The 15,910-nt window shown below is 30.2% G+C and overlaps 1 protein-coding gene across 1 annotated transcript; it reads left to right on the top strand.

The window, feature by feature from the left end:
- The first annotated feature begins 1,459 nt into the window (after positions 1-1,459).
- LOC114261636 (transcription factor DIVARICATA) lies at positions 1,460-4,129 on the top strand. Its single transcript, XM_028201924.2, has 2 exons — positions 1,460-2,732; positions 3,068-4,129. Exons 1-2 carry the CDS (start codon positions 2,305-2,307, stop codon positions 3,567-3,569), a joined length of 930 nt encoding a protein of 309 aa, XP_028057725.1. The 5' UTR covers positions 1,460-2,304; the 3' UTR covers positions 3,570-4,129.
- The last annotated feature ends 11,781 nt before the right edge of the window (positions 4,130-15,910 follow it).

Below are 15,910 nucleotides of genomic sequence, written 5' to 3'. Positions count from 1 at the left end.
TCTGCAGTTAGGCAAAGCCTCACACTGGTGCAGCAGAAAAAATCTTGACTTGTCCCCCTCAAGATACAACAGCCCGACTAAGTCGTATGGTTCACCAATACTACACAATTGGTTGAACCCAAAACTTTATCACATACACAATTTTTTATTTGCCTGATAATCTTACACAAAACATAAAAAAGCAACAAAAACTTCTTCTCACTTCCAAAATAAGAAGTTAGATCAATTTATAGGAGATGAAAGCTTAGTGGACAAGTTTTTTGGAGGAGGATTCTTGAAAGTTGCTTGGAGGCTCTTTGGAAGTAGCTTGGAGGATAAGACTTGACTCTTGGAAGACTTAGAAGAAGACTTGACTAAGCAAAGACTTAGAAGACTTGAAGGATTCTTGTACATCAAGAAATGATTAACTTGGAGGAAAAGAAAACAAATTAAACCAATAACACATTATAATATTAAAATATCTGCTAACATATATATATATATATATATGCATGTTTTAACTTCAAACATGTAAGGGTTAATGGTGAGTGATGTTTTTTCCAAAACAACCAAAAAAATGCTAAGCACCACAAAGGTGAAAGCCATTGCCAGAAACTCAATGCTAGATATCAACACACTACCATCACCAAAGTTCTTCTCCTGTTTATTTTTATAAATTATACTGGTATCTTCTAAAATTTAAAGAAAATATATCAAATTTCATAAATTCGTTATAATTACATTGGACACTCCGCATAATACTTACTTCATTTTTTTTGTCTTTTTATGTTATTGTTTAATTTGTAATAATTACATTTGATTCACTTAATGTTTTAATTTACATAACGTTTAATCTTATTTTTATTTGTAATTCATTAGTCATAGTGAAAGCCATTGCTAGAAACTCATTGCTAGATTTCAACACACTACCGTCACCAAAGCTCATCTTTTGCTTATTTTTATAAATTATATTGATACCTTCTAAATTTTTTTAAAAAATATAACAAATCTCATAAATTCGTTATAACTACATTCATTTTTTTTTTTCTTCTTTTTTTGTTATTGTTAAATTTGTAATAATTACATTTGATTCACTTAATATTTTAACTTACATAAGATTTAATCTCATTTTTATTTGTAATTCATTAATCATAGGTTAGGCACAAAATGTAAAAATTTATAGTTCTTTTCTCACCCTTTAAACCTTCTCATTCCTTTACGTGGAATCTGAATCGGATAAAAAAATAATATTGAAACATAAGTTTTAAATTTAAATTTAAAAAATAATATTGAAACATGAATAATATTGTAATTCATTACTTTTTACATTGAAACATAAATTTTTATTACGTTTAAGGCTTCTCCTTACGGTTTTACATTGAAATGATTTTTTTTCCCCCCTACAAATCTCATAAGAAGTGTATAGTTTATTATTATTACTATTATTATTATTATTATTGAATTACAAGAATGGCTATATGGATCTAGTTCAGCAATGACAGATTGTCCATCTTAGTTTTTGATTGGGCAGCTCTCTCTCTCTCTCTCTCTCTCTCTCTCTACTCATCTCATCTCTCTCTCTAGCATATATATTAGGGAACTATTCTTTCCCAGCCCCCACAAACACCCTTCCAACCAATCACAACCCAACACCTTTGACCTCTCTTTCTCTCTTCTTCTGCTACTCTCTGTTTCTGCTCTTTTACAAGTTTAGATCTATCGTCCTCTTACAAACAAGTACAACCTCTTGGCAGTCATGGATTCACTTCTTCACTCTCTGTCTCTTGCTTTCTCTTTTTCTCTTCTTCCCCAATATTTTCTTCTTTAGCCTCTAAGAAAAGAAAGAACAAAATTTCCCAACTTTCACTGATCTAATCCCTCCTGACTTTCTGTTTCCTCTGTTTTTCTCACTTTCTGAGCTCCTATCTTCAATTTTTACCAAGTTTGCTCTTTTTCTTCTCAATTATTGATACGGGTTTTGTTCATTGTTACCCTTTCTGTGCTTCAGATCTGGTACAGAGCTCTCAGTTGTGTCATTCACAAGCAAGATCTTCCTTTTCTTTTGTTTCTTGAATTTTTTTCCTTAGGCATTGGAAAGGTGGGCCTCTTCTAGATTCCTCATCTCATGCTCATGTCACAAAAAAGTTGTCATATTCCCTTCAAATGCTTCTTGACTCGATGCCTTTTTGTTCTTAAAAACCTCCACTTCTCTGCATTTCCTCCTCAGAGTGAGTGAGAGAGAGAGAGAGAGAGAGAGAGAGGGTTGTGAATTCTATGGCTTTCTAGCTATGTCCACCAATTGTTCACTATAATTATTAGCACAAAATGAACAGAGGAATGGAAATTCTGTCCCCATCATCATATGTAAGAAACTCAAATTGGTTGTTTGAAGAAAGCAACGGAACAAAATGGACACCAGCAGAGAACAAACTGTTCGAGAATGCACTCGCTTTATTCGATAAGGATACACCAGACCGGTGGTGCAACGTGGCGGCCATGATTCCTGGAAAGACAGTGAGTGATGTGATCAAACAGTACAGAGAATTGGAAGAAGATGTGAGTGATATAGAGGCAGGGTTGATTCCAATTCCTGGATACCAAACAAGCTCTTTCACCTTCGAATGGGAGAACAGTAATCAAACCTATGATGGGTTCAAGCAATTCTATAGCCCCAGTGGAAAGCGAAGCTCATCGACACGGCCTTGTGATCAAGAAAGGAAAAAAGGAGTGCCATGGACAGAGGAGGAGCACAGGTAATAATACAGTTTTGTGTCAAGTTGCTAGTGTTGGTTTAATTGGACCTACCATGTATTTGTTTTATTGTTAGTATGTAGATAATCTAACATAGTTTTGGAAATTGAAGGTTTCGAATGGGTCCAACAAATTAGTATGAATTGATCGATATAATTTTTTTTTTTTTTAACATGTATAGTTTGATCGAAAATAGAAGGAAAAAAGAGTTGGGTATATAGATGAAACTGTCAATCTGCATTTAAAAATGCTTTAGTATTGAATGTCATTTTCTATCTGCTCAATAGGTAGTTTTGATATTAAAGTTTCTTGTGTATTTGATGATTCAAAACCTCAGGCAGTTTCTGATGGGGCTTAAAAAGTATGGTAAAGGAGACTGGAGAAACATTTCGCGCAATTTTGTGACAACTAGAACGCCAACTCAGGTTGCGAGTCATGCTCAGAAGTACTTTATCAGGCAGCTTTCTGGAGGGAAGGATAAGAGGAGGTCTAGCATCCATGACATCACTACGTTTAATGTCACAGACACTAAATCTCCTTCACCGGACGACAAAAGATCGCCTCCCTCATCAGACCACTCTGCCACGGTTGCACAGCCACCTCAGCATTCGAATATGAATGGCATTGCGAGGGCACTATATAGCTGGGACCCGTCAAGTCAAGGAACGGTCATGGCTTTCAACATGCCAAATAGCAGCCTCCTCATGGCAACTCCTTGTGGGACGTCTTCGTATGGACTTGAACTTCAGGAACAAAATCTTCAAAAGGGGACACTTAATAGGACTCGGGTTGGAGCTTACAACATGGGTTTTCAAATGCATTCTTCACAGCATCAATGATCACAAGCTGATATCAAAACCTAGTTCTAAAGGTTTGTTTGAATTGAGAAATTTCATCAGTGAAGTTTGATATCTCTGTCCAAGCTCTATCATGGATGGTTTTATGTGAATATGTTAATAAAGGCATGAACAAAAAGATCAGTGAAACTGAGTGGGTAGCCTGTCTTGGTAAGTTTTCCATTTTGTGTTTGGATGAAGGGAATGTGAGAGTAGGGTCTGAAAACATTTGTGAATTAGGGTTTTGTGCATGGTCAATATTGTCGTTGATGTAAGAGTTCCCCTAATGGATGAACTCGAGGAAAGAGGATTGTGACCAGATGATGGGCTGTCCGGTGGCTGAGAATGGCACGTATCAACTGAATTATTATGTTCCAGGTTTAAAACAGTGGATATAATACAGGCATCAGTGAGATAATTTTCTTGATGGTTGTAATTCCAACCGTTAGAATGTCTAGGAAAGAAAGATTTATTTGATGTTGTTCATATTATTGTTCATTGTGATGTGAAATGTCAAGAATAATTATATCAAGAATTCCTCATGAAACTTCGCAGTTCCATTACTTGGTTCAAGTTTGTAATAGTTTGCTTATTATCTGTCTTTTGGAAATCATTTGAGTTGGTGTTCCATTATTACACTTTGAAATCTGAATTTGCTGTTTGTTTTCAAAGAAAGAGGGTGAATTTTAACCATTCTAATAACTCAATGAGGATGTCGATGAACTTCAGCCTTGGAGGGAAAAAAATTCTCAGTACGGTTCAACACTTGGAATCATTTTGTGCCCTCCACAACCATCATTAAACAAAGTGGAAACAGTTGATTTAAGCGAAAATGCCACGTCATCAGATGCCGAGTCCAAATTTGACTCATAATACAATTTTCTTGCAAATGGCGCTATACGTATGATCTGATTGGTTTTCCCTACTGCATGCTTCCCATTGTTGGATATTTTCTTCCTCCCACCATGCTTATTTTGACTGAACTTGACAACCAACCTTGAATTGAATGATGAGAGTGGTGTCTAAGATCCACTAACTCAAGCATCTTATGCTTCATTCTGTCTCTTTTTGCTATGTTCTCTACTTGAGGATGACAATGTTTCTTTTTCACTTTGTTCTTTTTGAGAAGAAGATCCTATTAAACAAATCAGTCAATTATTAAATTAAACAAAAGCATGAATACATGAGCTAGTGTAACTATTTATATACTTTTTCTTTTTTGTTTTGTGTGTGCTCTTGATCATTAGTCAATATCTTGTTTTTTTTCCTTCTTCCCTAATTGGTAAAGAATCTTTATCTTTCTTCTTAATCACTAGTCTTGGAGCCAAGCACTTGCATTTCAACATATTCTTTTTTGCTAGTCTTGAAAAGCATCATGGTTTAGTTCTTGAGTGTGTCCTAACAATTGAAAAAAAATGATGAGGACTTTAAGGTTGTGTTTGTTGAGGTAGCTAGTATGTAGCTGGTATGGATTTTGATAAGTGCCGGACATTAATCACTTGATCACAGATCTAATTTCTTAATAAGTTAAATTGTTGCCTTAATATATATTTATAGTTGAGAGGAGACGGCTCCTTATAATCTCTTGTAACCTTCTTGATTATAGTGAAAACTGAGATAATGGATGTAGACTTAGTTTGCGACAAATCACGTAAATCTTATATTATTTGTGTGTATGAGTGATTTATTCGTATTGTTTATTTGTTCTTTTTTGAGTTTTGTATTTCACCAATCTTGATTAGGAACCCTAACTCTATTTGGATTTTCAATTTGAGATGAGATTTGTGAAGGAAAATGATTAAAAAAAGATTTAAAAAAAACTTTTATTTTATTCAATTATCATTTTCTTTTTCTTTTTCTTTCACAAATCTTTTCAAATATTAAAGATCCAAACACAACCTAAATGTTGACCAAACTCTCCACTTTGTTTACAACCTGTTCAGGAAGCAAAAGTTCTGTACCTAGTCATTGGCAACACATAAAACAGTTTTTATTACATATCTGTAAAATGAATGTAAGGTTCTCCTTTTGAAAGGTGAAATATCAAATTGACCTTTCATTTTTCTAAAAGTTCTTCTAAAGTAGAATCTTCTCCCTAATCAAGTGAAGTGAAGAACAAAACAAAGGTATCATTTTAACTGATTAGACAATCTACCAGTAATAAAAAAAAAATTAATTCTATATAAATAAAGCATGCTAGGTATCATAAAAAGTCTTTTATGAAAATGATCATGAAAGATTTGTGACCTTTGAATTACACATAGAATAATGCATCACACACTAATCAAGGTAATCTAAGGGTCACAAATCTTTCATGATCATTTTCATAAAAAAAATTTCATGATGCCTAATATTTCTCATATAAATATAGGCTTTACGACTACAAATATTAGTGGAAAGCATTTTAACCATATTTTCTTTTTCAAAAAAGTTAAAAAAGAAAATTTATTGATATTTTTTTCGATGTCAGACACGACATTATTATGTCAATTCTACCCACCATTCGACTACCCCTAAAGTGTGATTTCTAAATTGTTATAGCTACGATACCATTGGGCTTGGTTGTGTTTTTGTTTTTATTTTTTGTTTTTTTTTGAAAATAATCTTTTTTTTCTTTTTATTTTTATTTTTATTATGCACCTCTATGTTGTTGTCTTTTAAATGGTGCTTGTAACATCAGTGTGATGGGGGGTGTAGCAACCTTCTTGAAAAAGCCTAATGCCCCCCTACATCACTTTGCACAACGTTGCTTTTGGTCCTGCCCTACTAGGCAAACAATTCTAGGGCAACAACATGAGCAACATGACAATTCTAAGCCTATAAAACTTTTTTTACTTTTTATTTTTCTAATTTTTTTTTTTTTTGCTGAATGACAAAACTGCCCCACTTTCTTTTGCAAAGGAGTGGCTTTCTGCAAGTTGCATTGGAAAGCACTTTGCCTACTTTATTCTAAATTTTGATATACCCCTCAAGTGTTTTAAGACCACTACTCTTTTGGTGTTTTCTTCTCTCTCTCTCTCTCTACTCTTTTGGTGTTTTCTTTTCTCTCTCTCTCTCTCTCTCTCTCTCTCTCTGTGTTTAGCAACATTCTGATACCTTGCTTGAGATTGATTCCAAAGACTCTGCATCATTAATGCTTGCAACTAAAACTCAGCTACATAGAAGTGAGAGAAGAAAAATGAAAGAGAAAAAGGTAAACATAGTGGACCATGTGGAGTTGAGTAACATTTGTAGCTGTGGTAATTCTTTTAGGCCCACGAATATCTCAGAGTGGTCTGAAATGAGGGCTTTTGACGAACATGAACAAAAGTAAATGGCAAATTGAAGATTTCTTACTACCATCATCATTGATAACTTGCATATGTTGAATCCAAACGGTGATACAAGCAGAGTGAATTATATTGAATTGGTTCCAATAACGAGAAAATCTATTCAAGGAAAATTTACATCCAAGAAAACCGATTTATAAGAAAACAAGCTTGTGATTAACCCTATCATCACTCAAGTGGATCGTTAATAACTTGAAAATTGTTACAAATTAAACTGATATTTTGCCTTTTAAAACTTGGAGAGAGATGTTTGAATATTTGTGATCACCTGCAAATTACGTGTTAATCTTGGAAGATACTTGTCAGACTAAAATTTAACACATTCAATTTTATAACTCGTACTAGAGTTCATCTCTTGTGCAAATTATTTCGTGTTGGGAGTGTAAGTCATCATGTTTGATAGTAGGAGAGCTCGCGGTTTGGTTTTGGAAGATTCAATTTGTGCTTTGGACTTGTCCGCATATGTGCGGTTTTGGGAAAATTGAATCCGAAACCATCCGCAGTGTTGGTTGCGGTTTGTGCGAATATGATTCGCGGATATGCGGATTGCGGTTTGTGCGGATAGGATTGGAAGATATGCGGGTGATTATGGATGGTTTGCGAATTGAACTTTTTTCTTTAAAAATATATTTTTAGGCCTTTCTTTTTTTCCATTTTGTAAATATTTATTTTGGACCATTTTTCCCCATTTTCTACAATGCTCAACATTAATAATTAATGAATTAAAACTTGTAAAATTAAAAATACAACAAAATCAATTCCTAAAACAAACAAATCATTCAAAATCTTAAACTTTTAAATAAAATCATAAACTAATAAAAGCACATCTTTCAAAATCTTAAATTAAAACATCAAGACCATTTACTACCTAACAATACAATTAAAGTAAAATCATTTAAAATCCAAAAATATCTAGGATATGATGAATGAAATCAATAGTTCATGTTTTTTTATAAAAAAAAAAAAAAAGGTCTAAGTGCTTGCGGATTCTTGCCGGTGCGGGTAAAACCCGCAACTCGCAATAATGCCATATTTCAAACCGCATCCACCAACATTGTGTCTGCAAAATCATCTATTTTTATGCGGATTGATTCTAATTGGACGAATTGTGCAATTCAAATACCCCATGCCTGGTTCTATTTATTAGAATGTAATATACACAAACCCTCTAAAGTCGAATCTAAAACATCCGAATTTGTTGAAGTGCGTGGAAATCATGTTTACTAGTTAGGCCTCGTTTGGCAACCGGTGATTTTAGTCAAAAAGTTAAAAAATTGTTAAAAAATCAAAAAGCCAACAATCTATACTAAAAAGTCAAATATTCTATTTTCTCTCTTCTTTTTGTATATTTTTTCATAAAAAATTAAAAAGTCATCTTAAACATACTAATTTCTCTTACATTATATTTTAGTCAAAAAAAATAAAAAAAAATTATTAAAAAAATCTGTTCTCAAACGAGACGTTATAGTCGAATTCAAGATATCCAAATTTATCGCTGGTACTAAACTTGCCCTTAACCACATGGGACTACTTGTTTGGGGGGTGTGCAAATCATATGTTTGCTAGGATGTTGTGTGGACAAGCCCTCTAAAGTCTTGCGCCAATTTGGGCCAGTCCATTTAAATGTGGGTCATTAACAAGAGTTTCATTATGTCAGACCTTGCTCGAGGTGTTTTACTATTGCGTCACACCTAGACTTTATACTAATATTCATTCATTAAAAAGCTGTTTGGCTGTCACCAAAATACGGATCATGGCAATTTTGGCGTTAAGGTTTTGAGAAGATGATTGGACTAAAATAACTCATTAATGTTGTATTTGATCAAGGAATTTGATGAGCAATTTAAAAAGAGAAAAGATGTGTGAAATTAGGTGAAATATAAGTATATTTTATTCACATTTCACCTAATTTTTTATTAAAATAGTTAACAAGATAAAATATTACATCCAATTTATAATTATTTCACTTTTTTTCTCACAATTATAAAATTAACTACAAAAAAAAAAAAAAAGTTAACTACTCAAACATAATTGTCAAAAAAATCAACTAAAATAGCAAATTTCTCAAACAATGCCTGTATTATCCCTGAATGAATATCTCACTTTTTTATTTTTTATTTTTATCATTTATAATTAGTATTTCTTATGTACATCCACATAATAAACGTCATGTATATATATGAGACCTGTCATATTTAGAAAATAATGAAAATTGTACGGGAAAGAAATATACCTTCTTGTATAATCCTGTTGACTAAGTCCACGCTCCTCCGTACGACGTCGCTTTGTCACCTGAAAACACAAACGTGAGCTAGCCGGCGGGTGTGTGCCGGAAACCTCTCCGATGCCTAAGTCAGCAAACTTGACAAATAGACAAAAGCTCAATGCATTCAGAAAGCAAAATTATGTGTTACCTCCTCCAAGGTGATGTTTGTGAGTTTTTATAGGTTTCGAGTGGCACAATCCTAGTAGGACTTCTACTTCTCCATGCAGAGTCCTAGGATTCATACTCCTAAAGGATAATGCTTATCCTTTTACACCCCCCACTGCTTAAACCAAGTGGGATGGTTTTTGCCATGGCCGAACTACCATTTGACCGAAGTACATACGGCTATACCGAGCCACAAAATAAGTCGTACTATCATTGGTTCGGTTCTGTCTTTCATTACACCTTATCTCGGTTCTCCCTTGTATGAACCATGGTGTGTTTGGACCGAGCTACCGAGTAGTAAGGTTCTGACCGATCTAACCAGAATACGTAATGACCGGACTAATTATGAGATCGGACTAACTCCAAGTTGTCCAGACCGAAGTAACTTAACATCTTTTCTGGGCCGGAGTAACTTTTATCTCTCTCGGGCTGGAGTAACTTTATCTCTCTTGGGCCTTTTTACCCAGTCCTTCATACTTTGGGCCATAAAGTCCATCTCATAGCTCGGCTTAATTTTTACCAAAAATTACTTTCTCAAAAAGTTTTTAGATAAGACCAATCCTATACATACACATATTTGTTATGAATATTCACATAGAACGAGAAAATAAAAAATGTGAAATTCATCCGGTAAGAGCATCTTTATCAACATAGTTAAATTTTTAATTGCAAGTTTATTTTTTTTATTTTAATTAATCATTTTTCAAATACATTTTTCAACAAATTCTCCATTTTTTATTCTATTCTATTTTTATTTTATTTGTTTCAATTTCAAATTTAATATTTAAGAGAGATTTAAAATAATGAATGATCACATTTGTTTAGGGTAACGATACAAATAAAATATTGGATAAATTACATTCACGTCTCTTAAAATTTGGAGCAAATACAATAAATTTCACAAATTTTTCTAATTATATTAGACTCTTTCTAGGTTTTAATTTATGTAACACTTAACTCATTTTTTCTTTCTTATAATTTGTTAGTCTTGGAGCATCCCTTACTTTTTACTTTTTTTTCTTTTTTTTTTGAGTAAAAGTTTCATCTAAAATGGATCGTTCCAGAGGAGAATTTTGAATTTTTATCAAGTCACCGGTCGATCGAGAGGACGACTGGGGGATGTTCTGCTAGTCGATCGGCCAGTGTAAATTGCCCAAATTCTACAATTGACTTTTTACAGTAAATTGCAAAGAAGTGGATATTCGGGGGGAAAACTAGCCGGTGTCCAGTGCTCTTCTATACTTGCAGAGCTAACGACTATCTATAGTAATTTGATAAAAGGCGCCAGACATTCTCAATTTGATAAAAAGTTTAAGACATCCTCAATTTTGATACTAGTTTGATGTTAACATTGGAGCACTAAAACTGGACTTTTTTCATCAAATTTAAATTTGATGAAAGAAATGAGTAAGCGTTAGAGACACTCTTATGGACAAAAAAAAAAAAAAAAACTAATCAGTGTGTTTAGTTTGAGTTTTCTAGATTAAATTTTTTGAAAACTGAGATTTTTAGTTTTAGTTTTCGTATTCTTTTGTTTTCAGTGAATATTTTTTAAATTTTAAACATTTTTTTTTACTTTTTTAGATGCACCTTAGTTAGATGTATCTAAAAAGTAAAAAATTTATGAAAAAATATTTTTAAAAATTAATAAATACATAAAAATATAAAAAATGTACTGAATTTTTGTATTTTTTTTGTATTTTTGGTAGTGAATTTTTAAAAGATTTTTTTTACAATTTTTTTACTTTTTAGTTGTATTTATATTAGGTGTGTCTAAAAAGTAAAAAAAATTACTTAAAATATTTAAAAAATTCAGTAAAAATAAAAAAACACGGAAAATAAAAATGTAGAATTTTCTGAAAGTATTTTCTGAAAAATGAAAACAAGCAAGCTGATTCGTTGTCATCTTTTTATATTAAAATGTATATTTTATTTTATTTTATTTATCTTCGAGTTTTAACACTACCTACATTCGTTCCGATCTCTTGAAGCTTATTAACAAAGAGGTTGATTTAATTATCTCAAAACGTATGATTTGTTGTATTCAAACATCAGGGAAGTCAATATAATTTATCTTAAAAAAATTATATTAAATTTACATATAAAATAGTGTGACAGTTTATGTTCTGTTCATCTCAATTTAAATACCTATTATTCTAATTTATATTTTCAAAAATAACACAATTATATCATTCTAATTTAGTTTTTTTTTTATATATATACAAGTTCTGTTTATAAATAATTTTCCTTTATTTATCAAATTGTATTTTTTATCTCATGTATTATAATTGCATTAGTTTAATGATTTCACTACTCTGGTTTATCATTAATATAGTAATAATTGATTAAATGATAAATAATAAATAAATATAATATATTAATATTTTATTATCTAAAATTATTTAGTGAGTTTTCTTTCTCTATTTACATGCATCTAGTGATTTGATATTTAATTAAAGTAACTAGCCTAAAATTGAATTTGATGAAATGTATTTATATGATTTTGTGCTATAAAATAACCAAGAAAAGACTCTAATGAGATTGATAATAATGCTCTAACACATATTATTTTCCTTCTACAATTGGCTCATTCGTTATTAGAATGCTAGGTGTGTTCAGTTGAAACGGAAACAATTTTAAAATATACAAAATTTTCATTTATCATGAAATTCTTAAATTTGGTAATTTCTTTTCATATATAGGATTACCTAATCTAAAATTGAGAGACTGAAAATACCTTCTCCTGAGCACCTACAAAAAAGAAAAAGAAAAAGAAAAAGAAAAAGAAAATAATTGACAAATTTACGACTCTATAGATTTTGCATCATTTAATTCAAATGAAATGAATTTTATTAACACAACAATGAAAATCCTAAGTTTTTTCTCACCGTAACAAATTAAGGTTTCAGAGAAAAAAAATTTAAGGATAAAATTATTTTGTAGAATCGAAATATTTTGTTGTCACAGTGTCATTATTGTATTTTTAGTAATGAAATTAGACATTTAGTGGTAAATTATTATTCTTTCGGGGCCAATTTTGTTTTTTTGTCTAAAAATATAAACTTTTTTAAATAAATTATTTTATCCTAAAAGTGTATTTATTAGGGGGGCATTTTAAAATTATAGCTAAAAGCCTTTTTTTTTTTTTTTAACTTTCAGTACAACATTTTAACGATTATATTCGCGAGGATAGAAATTAATCTTTAATATTTCTTGTAATTAAATTTTCACTTTTGAAGATAAAAAAATAATCTCTAAAACTCTTATTTTGTGTTGTAGTATGTTTAGGCAACAGTGGTGGGATAATTTGGACATTTGATAAGTGTCGGTATATTTCTTTCCTTCAATCGTTTTCATATGCCCATAAAATACAAAGAAAACCAAGAATTTAATATTCCTGAATAAAAATAATTAGGAACTGTAAAAAGTGTGCTAACTATATTTGTACATTACATAAGCTTATTTGATTATTTGTGGTGTAGAGATAAAATAGAAAAGTATAGTTTAATGGGAAATGAAGACTAGAGAGCGAGTGGGAACTTGCGAGTTTTGTTTTTAACTTCTCATGCATTGTACGAAATTTTTTTGTCACTGGTTCAATGAAGATAGAAATATCATAATCGACAATTAGGGTTTGATTTTGACATGAATTTTTGTTCTTTTGTGGTGTAGACTCTAGAGCTCTCCTTTTCTCTCTCTCTCTCTCTCTCTCTCTCTCTATATATATATATGATTCATTTTTATATCATTATATGTATAGTTTCGATTACGTACGTATTTTTTTTTTATTATTTTAACTAAGGATTCAGATTAATTGATAGGCATTTCGATTAACTTTGAAATTTCAAAATTAAAAATGGGATAAACTTCTAATGGTTCTTTAAGATGATTTGAACTCAAAACATTAAATTATATTTTTAAATTTTCACTGCTCAGCTAACCCCTTTAAATTTACATACATATTTTTCAACTATAAAAAACCAATATTAATACTTAGAAAAGACCTCAATGCAAATATATACATCTCTATGTTTCATCATGTGTGTTCTTGACAAATTTCCTTTTCATTTGTCACAAATAATATAAAATATTAGAGATTTAAAAAATTCTATTAAAATTTTGACAAAATATCTCACATAAGTGTCAGATCTACATAAAACACACATTACACCTATATGAAACCTTTAATAAAAATTTTAATAAATTTTTTAGAGTTTCTAATATTACTCTATTTGAGAGTTGGTTGCCTTCACGTGTATCTTGAGTTTCATTATATATCTATATATATATTTTATAATAAAATCCTTACCCAGCATATTTATTATAATTTTTTATAAATTAAAATTAATAATTAAATAATAAAAGATCATTATGTATCTCAATAATAAATTATTTCAACTTATTTAAATTATTTGTCCCATAAATAATAGAAGTTGCACTAAAGGCTCTTATGCAAATTTTAAAAACAAAAAATTTAACCCTCATTTAGCATGGACTTATCAGGTTAAAATAATTATAAAAATAAAAAATAAATTAAAAAATAAATAAGATAAAATGTCGCATCTAAATTATAATTATTTTATTTTTTCTATCATAAATGTCAAAAAAGTAAAAAAAACTTAACCCAAATAAGACATTTTAACCCTAAACTATGATAATCAAAAAATAAAAAAACTAACCCACCTTCCAAACAAAACCTTACAAATAATTTCATAAGCTGCGCCAAGTAAGATCACTTAGGTGTCGTTTGGGAAGTGGATTGACTTTTTGGCTTTTTGACTTTTTTGGCTATTTTAGCCTGGGCTAAAAAGCTTGGTTTGGGAAGAACTTTTTGGCTTTTTAGTTTTTTTGACTTTTTTTGTGAGAGAAGAGTGTAATGATTATAGGTTGGATGTGATGTTTTATTTTTTATGGCTAAAATAGCCTATTTTATCTTTTGTGACTAAAATAGCCAAAAAAAACCTGATTTAGCTCTTCCCAAACGGTTTATTACTCATGCATCTTTTCAAAATAAATAGGAAGTCCTTCAAGGTCAACATCTCTCATCTAAATGTAAACCATGATTAAACTTTTAAATAGGTGATTAGGGATAATTTAAAACCAGGCTTTTGATTAACAAATTCTAAAAAGGCATATTGATTAGTCTCATGATTGAGCACACAACAACGCATAGGAATATGCAAGTTGAGCAAAACCACCATAACCAAAACCATGGGTGCTTAGCCTGAAGTGAGAAATGAAATGACCAATGAAATGATAAAAGAATTAATTCAATATTTTGGAATATATTTTGCCCCAAAAAAAAAAAAAAAGTTTTGGATAAATTGTATCGGTAATTTCTATATTTTATTTCTTGTGTCATTTTAATGTTTGTAATTTTAATTAGTACGATTTGGATTTTTAATTTTAGATATCGTATCAATTTAGTGAAATTGATAATACCGATTACGATTTTTGAAGGAAAATAGCTTTGGTTATGGCTAACTCATTAATTTGAGTAAATTTATAATTTTATCTATAAAAATATAACGCATGTCATTTATGTATGTATTTTTTATCACAAAATACTAACAATTTTAATAAATTGGACTAAATTGAAAAAAAAATTATAAATTTAAAATTAAAATCGAATTAATTTATTTCAAAAAAATCAAAATTACAAAAAAAAAATTAAAATTAAAATATAGAGGGTTCCGATAAATTGCCCACACCTTTTTGACCAACTAGCCGTCCTATTGTTCTAGATCACTATATCTATCTATATATTAGCTAGCATACTAAATTTGACCAAAACGTTGCAGTAATGATTGAGATCCTGTTTTTTTTTTTTGAGATACTCACAATTCTCTTTGATCTTAATTATTGATGGTGTGAGTCCCACACATACATTAATAATTAAGATTCAAAAAAGATTGTGAAAATCTCTTAAAAAAAAATAATAATAACAATCCCGAGCATTTTTCTATTCCCTATACCTCACAGGATAATCACATCAAGACAAGAAAAAACTTAATGAAGCATGACATGAAAGAAAACGTTTTACAAATTATCCAAATACTTTGATAAATCTCTTTTCTCTTTTTTCATTTCAAATTTTTTTTTTATTATTTTTTTTTATCAATTCAAAATTCAAACAAAGTCTTACAAATTGAATTTGCTTCACGAAAGTATTTAAAATGGGTTTGTTGAAAATAAAAACACGCACACACGCACCAAAAAAAAAAAATGTATTTTGAATTTTTAAAAAACAAATTTTCAAAAAAAGAAAGAAAAGAAAAATAAAATGCGAAGTGTTTTAAATGTCTCATTAACTTTTTAACGAATTTATTTTTAGTGTATTTTAGAAAATATATCATGAAAACAAAATCAAAAGCAGAGTGATAATTTTTAAACCAAATTTTGATTTTAGTTATATTTTGACCTCGTTTGGGAACAGGCTAATTTAGTAATTTTTTGATTATTTAGCTAAAATATGAGCTAAAAAAAACTAATATGTTTGAGATGACTTTTTGACTTTTTACGAAAAAATGTGCAAAAAGTAGAGAGAAAAGAGAATCTTTGACTTTTTAATATGAGTTATTGCT

Source organism: Camellia sinensis, chromosome 3, assembly GCF_055761805.1.
Source record: "Camellia sinensis isolate YWXY chromosome 3, ASM5576180v1, whole genome shotgun sequence".
In the NCBI taxonomy this organism is placed as follows: Eukaryota; Viridiplantae; Streptophyta; class Magnoliopsida; order Ericales; family Theaceae; genus Camellia; species Camellia sinensis.
Note: the sequence above shows the minus strand (reverse complement) of the source record. Positions and strands in the feature narration are given on the sequence as shown.

What these genes read in the sequence shown, in the direction of transcription:
- LOC114261636 (XM_028201924.2), top strand. Translation starts at nt 2,305, where the DNA reads ATGAACAGAGGAATGGAAATTCTGTCCCCATCATCATATGTAAGAAAC. An exon ending in TGGACAGAGGAGGAGCACAG is followed by an intron (nt 2,733 to 3,067) that starts GTAATAATACAG and finishes TCAAAACCTCAG; the next exon opens with GCAGTTTCTGATGGGGCTTA.